At 41.7% G+C, this 14,129-nt stretch overlaps 1 protein-coding gene across 1 annotated transcript in view; it reads right to left on the reverse strand.

Annotated features, from left to right (window-relative positions):
* Nucleotides 1–14,129, reverse strand: part of STPG2 (sperm tail PG-rich repeat containing 2) — a 556,360-nt gene that overhangs the window by 283,470 nt on the left and 258,761 nt on the right. The window contains exon 11 of the mRNA XM_090034782.1: nt 10,372–10,537. Within this exon, the coding sequence (XP_089890908.1) occupies nt 10,372–10,537 (166 nt within the window). The remainder of the gene's footprint in view (nt 1–10,371; nt 10,538–14,129) is intronic.

Consider the following 14,129-nt stretch of genomic DNA (forward strand, 5'->3'; position numbering starts at 1 on the left):
TAAAGAAACAGAATCAACAAAGCCTACAATAGAATCAGACTTGATTTTGTTTTGATTGAAAAATCAGTTGAACTGTATGGGTGTTTTTAGATGTGTTCTGGTGGCAGAGGGAGGAGGGAGGAGGCGGGAATGCTTTAATTAGAGCAGCTGCAAGAACCACTGTAATTGCACCCACAGCATCTCATGCATCAGCGTCCCCATGCTTCAAAATGGTGCTTTAACTAAAGCTCATCGAACATACTTAATTTAAAGTATCTCTGCTGCCATTTTGAAGCACAGGGATGCTGATACATGAGATGCAGAGGCTGCTGGAGCATGCTAATTAGCATGGTCCAGCAGACTAAATTAATTGAGTCTGTTCCCTGCATATCTACAGGCATCCTATACTTACTTTCCCAAATATACTATACAAATGGACATTTGATTTCAATAATAAAGGGGTCTTAAACTAAAGAAAGCATACCGAGCCAGTTCCTGAAGCCATACTCACTTTTGCAGAGGTAAAATTCTCATTTTCCCAAAGGCTGGTCTCATTTCTACTAGTGAAAATCCAGAGAAACACCAGTGCAGATACATCAGCATTAGGGCTGTGCGAAGCTTTGGTCACTGATTCAATTCAGAGAAGATTTGGCCCGATTTGGTGGCCAAATCTCCAAATCCAAACTGAATCAGGAGACCTTTTAATCTCTCTGAATTGACTTGGAAGCCTCTGAATCAATTTGGAGAGATTCAGAGTTTTGACAATTCTGCCACAGACACAGTTTTATATGTTTTTTTCTATATACCTTGAGGTATCAGACATGGCTTATGAATACTGAGATGGTGGGGCAGACTGAGCACCCCACAGGAGGGAGGCCCCTCCATGCACTCAGTGGTGAACCCAGAAGTGGACAAGAAGTACTTCCGGTCCATTTCCAGGTTTGCCACAGAGCGTGCGGGGGATCCCCCGCATCACTGGCATGGAGACTGGTTCCTCCTGGGCTTGGGGGGGAACCCGGGATCCCCCATGTGCTCGGTGGCCACTTCTAGGTCTGCCACCAAGCACACAGGGGACTCCTGTGGGATGCACCATCTCAGCATTCACAAGCCACGCCTAGTACCTCGAGGTACAGTAAAAGCTCTGTTATCCGGCATCCCCCGGGAATGGGAGATGCCAGATAGCAAAATATGCTTATTGAGCAGCCTTCGCCACTGCTTCTCCAACGACATCTAGAGCATCCCTCTGCCTCTCCCACAGCATCACCGTCCCTCCCACTGCATCGCCGCCTGTCCCGTGGGCCCCGCAGGCCCCGTGGGACAGGAAGGCAGGCCCCGCACAACCCCACACAGCCTGTTATGCCCCCAAGCCATGGGGGCTCAGCAGCACAGGCTGCTTTGCCCCCGGCCATGGGGGCTCACTTTATCTTACAAGCCGGCATGCCCGTTAGTAGAGCATGCCAGCTTGTAAGATGCCGGATAGCACAGCTTTTACTGCACATAGAAAAAATATATAAAGCAGTGTCTATGGCCAAATCACTGATTCTCCAAATGGAATCAAATCTTCAGATTCTGTTGAATCAAATCAGGACAGTGATCCAAATCATTTAATCGAATCACTGTCCCCCAAATCGGGCCAAATCCAAATCCAAATCAAATACAGCCCACTTCGCACACACCTAATCAGTATGCACAAAGAGTAACAAAGAAGATTTACTCCATTAAACAGTTTTACTAAGCAGCGGCTAACTGTTTTAAATAAAGCTGAGTGAGAATAGTAAGATCTGAACAACTGACACACTGGAATAACCTCCAAACTGAGCTATGCTTTAAAAACTTCACACTACTTCTGAGCATGTTATATTACAAGCCAACAAGCAAATAGAAGAAATAATTAGTTTTCACACTAGAGTGACTTTTATATCAAAGGCATTGCTTGTAGTCATTGAAAAAGTGGACAAAACTACCTCCATGTGATATGTTCAATTAATTTTAAAGAAAATTTCTATTTGTAACCTAAAGTAATTTCCTGTGAGAATGTGCCTAGAAACACAATGATGTTCTGATGATGATTCAGAAGCTTTTTCCATGAAAAGATGAGCCTGATAAGAGTTCAGTGTTCCATGTTATTATCTGTTAAACATCTGAAATGTACTTGGTGCTGTACAATCAACATCTAACAAATTAGAAGATAATTCAGATAATGACGTGCCTCACGTTGATTTAATTTCTAATGAACTCTTTTCCATATTTTTTCCTCATCATGTAAAGCTTAACAACAGAAGATAAATGCAAAAGACCAAATTCTATGTTCGGTTATAATAGAGTAAACCTACAGTCAATACATTGAAAGTTTAGGAATTTTTTTTCCCCATTTCATTTTAAATGAGGTTCCCCAATCAAACCATTTACCAGGCTGTGAAGAAAAACTGTGCATAATAAAAGAAAATTGCTTTATAATGTGATGCATAACATTTGATAATTTTTTCATTAAATGATTTTTTTATATTAGGTTACAAGAATTTTCATGAAATACAGATAAGTGGTCACCATGACGGGTTTTTTGTTGGGTTTTTTTTTTTTTTGGGGGGGGAGGGGGGAGGGTTGTTTGTTTTTGCTTTAATTTTGTTCAGTGAGACTGTCCTATGGGTTTTTTAAAACATTTTGGTAAAATCTAGATTACTGGTACTCAACCTTCAGCCCATGGGCTGAATTTGGCCTATGGAACCATATAATCTGCCCTGTGTACTTTGAGGATTGTATACCTTTAAGGGTTAGGCTGTCACTCAGAATCCCTCCAGGATACCTCTGCTAGATATAGCCAGAGATGGGCAGAATTTGACAGGGAGCTGAAAAAGGAGTCTCATGGCTGTCTGGGTGCTGTTGGCTGGGTGCTATCAGCATCCCCCTGCTTCAAAATGGTAGCAGAGGTGCTTTAACTAAAGCGTGTTCAACAAGTTTTAGTTAAAGCACCCTCCCTGCCATTTTGAAGCGTAGGGATGCTGCTACATGAAATGCTAAAGGCACAATTAGAGTGGATCTTGGAGCCTCTCTAATTAAAGATTCCCCCACCGTCATCGCACATGTGAAAAACACCCATATAGTTCAACTGATTTTTCAATCTAAACAAAATCAGTGTGATTCTATTGTAGGATTTGTTGATTCTGTTTCTTTTTGTTAAAGTGGCTCCTAACTCAGTGAACTAAACCCACAACATAACACACAGATTTACAAATTTGGTGGTGGGGGAGCAGTGGTAACATTAATTGCCATGGATATGGAAACAGCTTTGGAAACCATGATAATTAATGCTGCTACTGCTTCCCCATCCCCAAATTTCCAGACTAGTGGAGAGGCCCAAAAGCCAGATGACACTGCTTCGCACCCCACAACATATCTGAGGACCACTCCATCTGCTGAGCTCACGCTGGATCCAGCCCAAAGACTGGCCCCGTGACGCTCATCTCATCCACAGAGCCAGAAGGTTGAACACCACTAATCTAAATTATAAACCTTGTGGATCTGGGCATTGGCTACAATCTGAGAAGAAAAAAACAATCATTTAAAGTTACTGTATAAACAAAGATACCAAATTAAAAACAGCCGTGATGTTTAGTGCAATAGATACAGAGCTACATATGTTACCTCTTGTGACAAGATATTCATCTTCTGAGCAGAAATGCATCAGAAAAACTTATTTTCTGGATCTCCTAAGGGAATGTATAGAAACCTAAGGCTCAAAGTCACCTTCTAAAATAACTCTTTTCTGAATTATCTTTCTTCAAGAAACAATATCATTTCATGTTTAAAATGTTTTACTTCACCAAAAAATTGAACAGTAGTATATAATGTGGATTTAAAGAGCCTCTTGTAGCTAAAGTAATAGATTCCCCCTAGCAAAAAAAGTAGAAGATGCCATGCACCAAAGTAAAATGTGTTTAAGTATATATTTTTAATATGTCATCGGATCAAAACTAATGTAACTCACCAGGCAATACAATTCGGTACTAAAAATAGGTTAACAAAAAAGAATGTTCAGTTGGAAGCAGCTTATTGAGTAATAAGACTTACAGTTTTATCCACTATGGTTTTATATACTCTCTGTATAAGTGATAGTTGCCAACTGAAAAAATAAGAATCATATCCTGTAATGTAATTTAAAGTAAATTTGCAGAGTTCTTGTTTAAATCTGTAAATTAATTTATCATGATTTTTTAGTGCCACACAGCTGACAGCTTTCTCCTGTAGAATCCATAAAGTAGCACAAATATTTAGAACAATTAAGTATCCAGCCATGTTCTGGTGAAAATGCCTCTACAGTAGAAGGATTTTAATGTAAATTTTTAAATCTATAAGAATGCTAGCATTCTAGTGGACCATGTACCCAAGTATTGAAGGCCACCAATACGTCGGGTGGGGATAACCCAGGGTGGGCAAAACACAGCCCACGGACCAGAACCCACCTGCCAGGCACTTTCACCCAGCCCACGGGCACCCATGAATGAACTGTACCCCATCCAGCCCTTTTTCCCATGAAGGTGGGAGCGAGGGGCCCACATATACACCCCTTACCCCCAGAATACCCTATTGTGCCTCGCTCCTACCTTCATAGGCAAAAGGACCTGGCCCAGCCAACAGTAGCATCCAGGCAGAACTGCTGCAGCCACCCCACGGTGACCTGCTCAGCTTCCCTGGCATCCCACTTACTCTGTGCAGCAGGTAGGGAAGCAGTAAGGGCAGGGCAGGGGGAGCTGCAGCTGGGTGGAGGCAGGGAGCATGGGGCTGGGGCTGACAGCACTGCAGAGCCTGCATCCAGTGTAGGGAGGGTGGGAGCACAGAGCTCAGGTGGGCAGGGTGGGAGGGCTGTGAAGGAGGGTGGGTGGATGTGGGGAACCCCCACACACTCTCCAATATGGCATGCAGCAGCAGCAAACAGGGGCGCTCAGGGCACTTGTGCCTGGTACAAGCACTGGCAGGTAGCGGTATGTGGCTCCGCTAGCGCTCAACATGGGAGCAAGGAGCACAGCCTGCCTGGCCCGCCTCTATCATAGAAGCTCTGCTCCATGTGCCTGCAGCTTCCGCACTTGCTTGCCACTGAGGGAAGCCCTGTGCTGGAGCTGGCTGCCTTCCTCACACCCTGCCATGCAGGTCCTGGGACTCCACCAGAAGCGGAGGGAGCCTCACTCCCTGCTTCCCCGCTGACTCCTGGCCTGCGTGGCAGGGAGCAGTGAAAGCAGCCAGGTCCAGTGCAGGGCTTCCCTCAGTGGCATGCAAGTGTGGAAGCTGCAGGTGCACTGTGTGGAGTCTCTGTGATAGAGGCGGGCCAGGCAGACTGTAATCCTTGCCCCCAATATGCAGTGCCTGCACCAGGCACAAGCATCCCAAGCGCTCCCACCTGCTGCTGCTGCCAGCAGTGGTGGAGTGTGTTGAGGGTCCCCACAGTCTCCCACCCTCCCTCATACCCTCTGCCCTGCCCCAAAACCCCCCAAAATATACACACTCCCAACATAACCTGTGACCCCCACACACACAGTTACACCCCCTCAAATCCCCACACCCCACCATATACACACACACCCTACCACACGCACATCCTACACCCAACTACATATGCACCCCACCACACACACACCCTACACACAATATAGAAGAGTAAGACTTTATTTTTAGTTATTATGCTATACAGTATGCAAACACAAATCATGACAAATATTTTTTGTAATAAAATTAAAATATGTTATAGTAGGTGTTTGATTTTTAGCGTATGATTTGGTTTTTTTATAGTCCCAAGATGGCAACCCTCTCCTCCCAAAAGGAGTATTTCCAGGTGGCAAAGGTAAGGGGTTAGGAGGCAGGATTTCCCATCCCAGTATTGCAACCAGGGGGCAGGGCAACTGTCAAGGGGCTGGGCTAGCCTTGCAGCCCTTGCCAGATCACCAAAACTTCTTAAACGGCCCTTCAGCTGTAATATTTGCCCAACCCTTCAGATAATCACTACAATGTTCCCAGGTCCAACTTATCCATGGATGGTAGGCGTTAATGCCACTGTCTAGTATCCAAATACCCAAATGGATGGAGCCCTAGAAGTTTTTCAGTGACATGAAGGTCAGCAGCAGACTCAGTAGAAGTCCAAAAGTTGAAGTTGTCAATATTTAGGCAGAAATATATGCTTCACATGCATTCTCTGCAAATAATGTACTGTGAGTTACAAGGAGCAAAGGAAACTGCTGTACAGATCAGCGTTTTTTTGCATCAAAGTAGCTATAAATAGGGTTCCATGTCACTTAAAATAAAGCCCTACCCACAGCACAAAGAATATCCTCTACCTTTTAGATTCCTAATCTTGCAGGAAAGGAAAGAAAACCCATCCCAAACCATAAGTATATGAGGTGATAGATTAGAGAATTGGGTAAAGGATATGGTAGAAAATGTAGGAAAGGAGAAATCTGACTAAATAGCAAGGAAGCTGTCACCACATCTTCTGGATCCTCATTGTGCCATATCTGCAAGTGTCATATCTGAGTGCAGATACAAAAGAATTGTAATAGAAATCATGATCCAGTATAATTTTGGAGGCTGGAAAAGGAAACTCAGCAAATTACTCTCTAGTGAATGGGAATATAACAAAACAAACTGGAGTGAGGAAGGCTTCCCCTTTATTGCTGTATTCTCTAATTGAAAAAAAGGCACCCTCAGAACTGAAAGTAAATTTTAAAAAACAATCTCGGAAACCTTATCTAGATGACAGGCACAAAGACAGTAAATATCCTACAATTCTTGGTACAGTGAAGTTTTACTGTAGACTACAGGTGGAATAACTTCTTATTTTTGTCCTTCTTGATTGGAATTTCTAATCCGATTCAGAATTTTGCAAAAATAAAAACGTAAAACCTGTATTCAACTTAAAACTTTGCTCCAGAATCAGTGCTAAAAAAAAAATAAACCTGGATTTCCAAATCTTCCCAAAATGTGGCTTACAAGTACTATAGCTATGTCCATGGCCATCTGATGAAACAAATGCCACATAATTTTCTTTTTATTCTCAGAGCTTTAATAAGGATTGTTTTTATATAGCTTTCTATTGCATCCCTACTTCCTTAACCAGCTTGTAAACATAGTAACTGCCAAACTATTTGTTGCACATTTTTCTTTCCAGTTTTGTTTCCTACACTTCTATTTCTGAGATGTGGCATCTGCTTGTTTTGTTAATCTAAACGCAAACATAGATTTAGGTTCTCTCAGAGATATGTACCTCATTTATCACTAACTTTTCACTCATGTCACTAAAAGGCCCCAGTGATATATTGTTAAGCTATTTGCTTCAATTCTACACAGCAAGTTACCTACAAAAATACAAGAAGTCAAATAACCTTTAGGATTACGTATGAATGCCTCAAGTAACCAGTGAAAGAAGAGAATGAAGTATATTTGTAATATGTTTTTACCTTCTTCAGTTATGCTGACACACAGATTTGTTATAGCCCATTTGCTTCTGAACAGCATGAGGTACAACCATTCATTCTGCTAAGAACAATATGTCCACCTTTGACTGAACTGTACCAGAGACATGAGCTCACTGTATGTCACTGTATGGCTATACATTTTTTCTATTTTTAAATATGCAGGGTATGTTTTAAAGGTTTTTGCTTGATGGCTTTAAAAAGTGGGTGGTGTTTATAAAAAGCAACCAGCAAAGTCTCACAAGCATACTTTCAATATGTTATAATAAATATAGAAATTGCCAGTAACTGCTGTGATTGAAAATCTGAAACTACACAGTATGTGATTCTTCCTAAACTAAACAGAAAAACTGTTAGCACCACCTGTTAGTGAAAAACAGAAGGATAAATCATTATTGCTATTCCACAAACCAAATAATGGCAATATTGAAAAAAAATACAAAAACTTTTTCTATTGTTTATTTTAATCTTTTCCATTTAAATTGGGCCTTGGGAGGCAAACTGATACGAAAGTTGCTTTTTTGGCCATTTAAAGCACTTTACCCCTGTAACAAAAGTGTGCATGGCTTTACAGCACTTTAATAATTGGCTTAATTCTTTAAATTAACCCTTGTTAAATGAGGTATTAAATTTGAAGCACCATATTTTACAGCAACCTACAGTGCTTTAAATAACTTCTGTATATTGGTCAAATTTCTGATAAGTGGAGAAGCTCCAGGAGGCTGCAGAACACCCTCTGTCTCCTAACCTGAAAAGTGCAGGGAGGCTCAGAGCCTCCCCACCTAAACACTGAACTTCTGTCATGCTTAAGAGCGCTGCAACTTTACAGTGCTATAAAAAGTGCTCTAAATTACAGCATTGTAAAAGTGTAAAACGTGCACAGAGCACTTCTGCACACACTGAAAGCTTGCTCTTTTTCCACAAAATAAATACATTACAAACAGTGTCAGTCCTAGCTATTGCCCTACCAGACTGCCTTAAACTGCTTCTGAAGGGCCCATTACTAGTTATAAAATGAATTAATTCTCTACTTCCATGCAATTTTTGGTCTTTCTGGAGACAACCATCAAAAGCATGGTTTAGTGATAACTATAAAAATAGTTTTGTGATGGGCATACGTACCTATTAGAAAATACATGGCCTGAAACAGCCAGCTCATCTCACTCAGATAACCAATTGCTATCAAACAGAAACAACTGTCAAATTACTGTCATCTACATTTATAAGGAATTCACAGGTCAAAGGCTCTGTTATTTAATTTAAATAAAAATGGATATTTGTTATTTAAATATGCATTTACACACACATTAATTACAAAAGTTGTTAGAAGAAATTTAAAATACACCAGGAGGAAGTTTAATAAGAAGACTTACTATGACAACCAAAATGGAATGGCTCACAGCACTGTGATTAACTTGATTGCATGGTATCTTGTGGAATAATGGTTCTGAGTGTTGTTGCTTACTGGATAATCCTGTTTTGTCTGAATTTATTTGTTAATACAAATTTAAGAGAAAAGGTTTATGTTTGGGCTCACTACTCCTGAACCCTCCGAAGAAACCACATCCCTTCTGACAATTTATTTAAAAAGCATTTCTATTATCTCTTTACACAAGGGTTTTTTTCTACCTACTCTCTTCATTTATATTTGTTAGTCTACATACTACTCAAACTGCCTTAAAAATAAATATAGCTTATGAATTGCAGTAAAGTTTAATCAATGCAGAGAGAAGGCAAAATATTAAATTTCACACAGAAATCTAGAGATCAGAATACAATGGCGAGTAATAGCATGACTTTGATTCATGACATAAACAGCAGAGATGGATTGGCAAAGATATTTATAGTGATTCCAGGATTCATATTATGAAGCAAAATGTTTTTTTTTCCTTTCAGTTATTCATTGGAAGTTAGGAAATTGGAAAAAATATTCACGAGAAACTTTATCTTGTTGAAGAAAAATGTAGCATATTGACTGTTTTTTATTACAAAACAGCCTCAGATGAAAATCAAAACTAAATATGAGTAAACATTTTGGCAAACAAATCCAGCCTCATCCATACACAGTAAACAAAGCAAATGTCTTTATATAAATTAAGTTCAGAGTCAATAGGCTGAAAAAGTATACATGTTGAGTAGGCAAATAGTTTGCTCTAAGATCACTACTGCTATTTGAAAAAATGCAGGTATATGAGTTATTTCATCAGTTAAACAGCTACTATTCAAACAGTAAACTCAGTGGGCATATCCACATCTGCAGATTAATGTGAAGCAATAAGCCCTGGCACATATCATTCTGGAGTTCATTGCTCCTGGGTGCTGTGTTAACACATGTACCCAGGACCATAGCACACTGAGCCAGGTGAGAGCAGCCTTGGCTGGCAGAGGGCACAAGGGGTCAGCCTGCCAGCCCAGGGCTGTTCAGCATGCTGCAAAGGGGCTGGCTTGGCACAAGGGTGCTTCAGTGAAGGACTGGTACCCCTTGTGTCCCAGCCAGTCCCTTCAGCATCTACACATGCTGCTCACTAAAAACTCCACCACAGGATAGTACTTGTATTTACAAATACTAACCTGTTACAGAGTTTATTAGTTTCCTGCAGCCTAATCGGGCCACACATGTAGATGCCAAAGCATTTGCCACAGAGCTAATTAGACAACTGCAAGTAAATGTCTCATGTAGATGTGCCTACTGTGAATAAATAAACTTCTTCAAAATGCATATTTAATAGAGGATTATTTATTTATTTCTGTTCTTTTTATGTCACTGTATGCAAGGACAATTCAGTATATATTACGGGCCCCCAAAATAAGACACCTAACTTCTGTTGAAATTGAATTCCAGGAAAGTTGCATGTCTAACTCCCTTGGGTGGGGATTTTCAAAGGAGTGTAAAGTCACAGGTAAATGATGCAACACTAACATTTCACAAACTTACCTGGAACATCTGTGCCAGCCGTAAGGAAAATTTCTCTAGGTGTTGCACTGAGAAAAGAGGCCTGTTTTCTTTTCGCCGATATGGTTCGGGGGGGCATGTACTGGCTTTTACCATGCAATTTCTCAAATGATTTCTGAACCTCATAGGAACCTGGTGGTGGAACTTCCTGTAGTATTAAGAAAAATCAGAAAAATGTCAGAAGGAACTACACAGAATTTACTTTGCATGGTAAACATCAAATTACAACAGTATCAGTTACAGGAAAGCACCAAATGCTGAACACTTTTATTTACCTTACGTCTGCTACAGACAGATTTCACTAAAACCATAAAACTAATTTTATTCCATCACTGGTTCGGTTTGGTTTGGTTTGATTTACCATTTGTTCTCCCACCTCCTTTTGGATTCTCCTATAATCCACAGAATAACAGTCTCTGGTTAAGAAAGAGATCTTCTTAGTGCTGTGTACACTATCTTACCAGCTGCATCGTGCATAAGTATATATTAAGAACCAAGTTCCTAATTTAGGAGGTTAAAATGCTATATCTGTTATCCTTTTAAGAAATTAGATAAACTCAGAAAATAAGATTTATGAAAGACAGAAGAACATTAAGACTCTTCTTTATGCTCTGGGCATGGCCCCATTTCAGCCAATCCCTAATTTTTTTTCCAATCCTGGTATTGCTTTAATTGATATGACTACAGGCCCAGTTAACTTGTGACATCTCGTGATACCGGATGCTACTGATACAGGAAGTGTCAGCTTTCTACAACCTCAGAATTTCCTTTAACCAATCATATGTGGTCCTATAAGCAGCAATTTAGTGACACAAATCAATGTGCTCCTGCTTCATGTAAGCCTTTTCTGATGCATATATAATTCATATTATTTTTGAGACACACAACTTAGCACTTGCATAAACACACACCTCACTAAAAAAAAGTTTAGTTCTTGCTTAATTCTGACATAACTGGATGGCATTTCCTCTTCTCTAAGCATGCTATCCATCTAGGAATCCATTGGTACGTCAATAAGAGCCAGCCTCTCTCTATTTCTGCAGCACAGAACACAGGTAGGCACCTGCTGACTAGCTAAACAGCTATCCTCACATTATCATTTCTAATTAATCTTTGGAATAACAAGGAATAATAAGTTTCTGGGTAATAATGGGAATAGTGCTAACTCATTTCCTTATTCTGCTGTTTTTAATTTAACTGGTCTTGTTTCATTACACCAGGGAATTTATTATATTTATAGTACAAGACGAACCTGCTTATTGCAGATGAAAGAGCAAGGGAATCGGAAAGAATCATTTAATGCAGTCCCCTGAATAAGTTCAGTACGTGCTTCTGAATTTATGTACAGCACCTCTATATTTTATGGAAGTCACAGGAGATTACAGTACCACTGAACATGGTCCTGATTAAAATCCCAACTGAAATACTGTGTGCAAGGATGGACTCTGCAGTTTCACCATATGCCTCTTAAAATGAAGGATAAAGCCCACAGTTGTATCGTTCTTTTCTTGATTTGGGGTTTGGTTTTTTTGCGACTCCATCATATTGCTGAATCATGTTGAGTCTGATCTACCAAACCCTCAAACCCCAAATTACCTCATATTTTGCATTTGTACATTTGCTTTTTTCTTCCCTAGATTCAGTATATTATAACATATTTTCAAGAGTCCATCAAGATTTCAAATTTAAGATGACCCCCTATAATTAGATTCAATACATGGAAAATTTATAAATTGGTTATAATTTCCCATGCAGAGAATCCATCCCCTCCAACCACTGCAGCAGATCCCAGAAGTGCCTGGGTGATAGGTGGTAGGGGATCAAATGGCCTGACCTCAACCCCTTGCTCCCTTCTTTTGACAACCACTTGTCCCTCCCCCCCGCCCCACTGCTGCTGCCCACCCCTAGTGCCTGAATACCCCAGTACCTGCCCTTCCACACTATCTGGCACCACCTGGTTCCTGCCTCCCACCACTTCCCTCCCTTCTCACCTGCTCCCCTGCCCGCCCCACAGCACTGCCCCCTCAACACTGCATTATTTCTGCCCCACTCCCACTGCTGCTTATCTTCTGTCACTGCTCCGCCTCTGCCTCCAGGCCCATTCCAGCCTTGAGCATGGAGTACATGGTACTTTGGCCCATACTCAGCCAGGCAGCAGTGGCAGCAGCTCAGGTCTCAGCCCTAGGTCAGAGCTGAAGCCAGAGCCTCCATTGCCTCAGCCACTCCTGCTTGACCAGGCAGGACTGAAGTGACCATGTGTGGCCAGGATCAGGTCCAGAGTCAGAGCTCCTGCAACCACCTATCCCCTCCTCCCCTTGCTTATACTCAAACTCAAGACAAGGGGCTTTCCCCCCCTATATTGAATGGGGAGAGGGAGCTTGTCTTTCATTCAAGTAAATAAGGTATTTGTCTTTGATGGACTTCATTTCTTTGTTTAGTACCTAGTTCTCCAATCTTTCAAAAGCCTTTTGAATTTTAATCCTGTTCTCCAAAGTGTTCCCTGAATCAACCCTTCCCACTTCTGTGTCTTCTGCAAATATGATCAGGAAGCTCTGCATTCCCACTTCCAAATCATTAATACAAATGTTAAACAAAATCAAAGCCAGCACAGACCAGAGTAGAATCTGCCTTCAAGCCTCCTGCATTCTTACAGCAATCTATTTATAGTGACTTTCTGTTTGTAGTAATTCATCCAATTATGTATTCAACTAATAGAAATACTATCTGTGTACTTATAAGAATGTCATATAAGACTGATCAAGACCTTACTAAAGTCTAAGTATATTATGTTCACAGCATTCCTTAATCCCTTTTACTGATCATGAAAGAAAATCAGATTGGCCAAATCCATGCTAGTCACTAAGTGATCATCATTTCCTCCTTCAGATGTTTTCAAATTGCTTTTGTTCTAGTAACTTTACAGATGAGGAGGTCAGGTTGATTAATCTGTAATTACTCAGGCCCTTCCTTTTAACACGTTTAAAAATGAGCACTATGTTAGCTCATCTCCTGTCCCTGACAGGGCTGTGCAAAGCTTCCGGTGCTGATTCGATTCGGAGGAGATTTGTCCCAATTTAGTGGCCAAATCTCCAAATCGGAATCAAATCAGGGGACCAATTAAAATGTCCAAATCAACCCAAAACTCTCCAAATTGATTTGGAAAAGGTTCAGAGAGCTTCAGCAATTTCAGCAGTCCTCGCTCGCTCTCACAGGGAGCTGGACCCAGACTCCATGCTGGTAAGTAGAGGGTGGGGGAGGGGAAGCTGGAAGGGAGGGACACCATAGATGGATCCCTGCCAGGCCCTATCCCCTGCCTGCTCCCCCACCCCCCCATCTGAGAGCCCCCCAATCCCCACCCGCTCTCCCAGTTCCCCCCCAGGGCTGCCCCACTCACCCCAGCTCCTGGCCCTTTAAAAAAAGACAAACCCCGAACTCACTGGCTGCTATAGTGGCCTTGGGGCTTCTGGGAACTTGTGGCAGAGCCCCCCACACAGCATGGGGAAGTGGGGGGCAGCAGGGGTTGCCCCCCCCGGCTGAGCAGGAGCCAGTGAATCCAGGGAGGGTTTTTGTTTTTTTTTCTAAAGGAGCGGGAGCTGGGGTGGGTGGTGTAGCCATGGTGGGGGGGCTGGAAGAGTGGACAGGGGTCAGGGGGCTCATGGCAGAGCCCCCAACGTGGCACAGGACAGTGGGGAGTAGCAGGGATCACACCCCTCACACACACCTGGCAGCAGCTAGTGAGT

Source organism: Crocodylus siamensis, chromosome 2, assembly GCF_052110815.1.
Source record: "Crocodylus siamensis isolate JL-2025a chromosome 2, ASM5211081v1, whole genome shotgun sequence".
NCBI classification, from domain to species: Eukaryota; Metazoa; Chordata; order Crocodylia; family Crocodylidae; genus Crocodylus; species Crocodylus siamensis.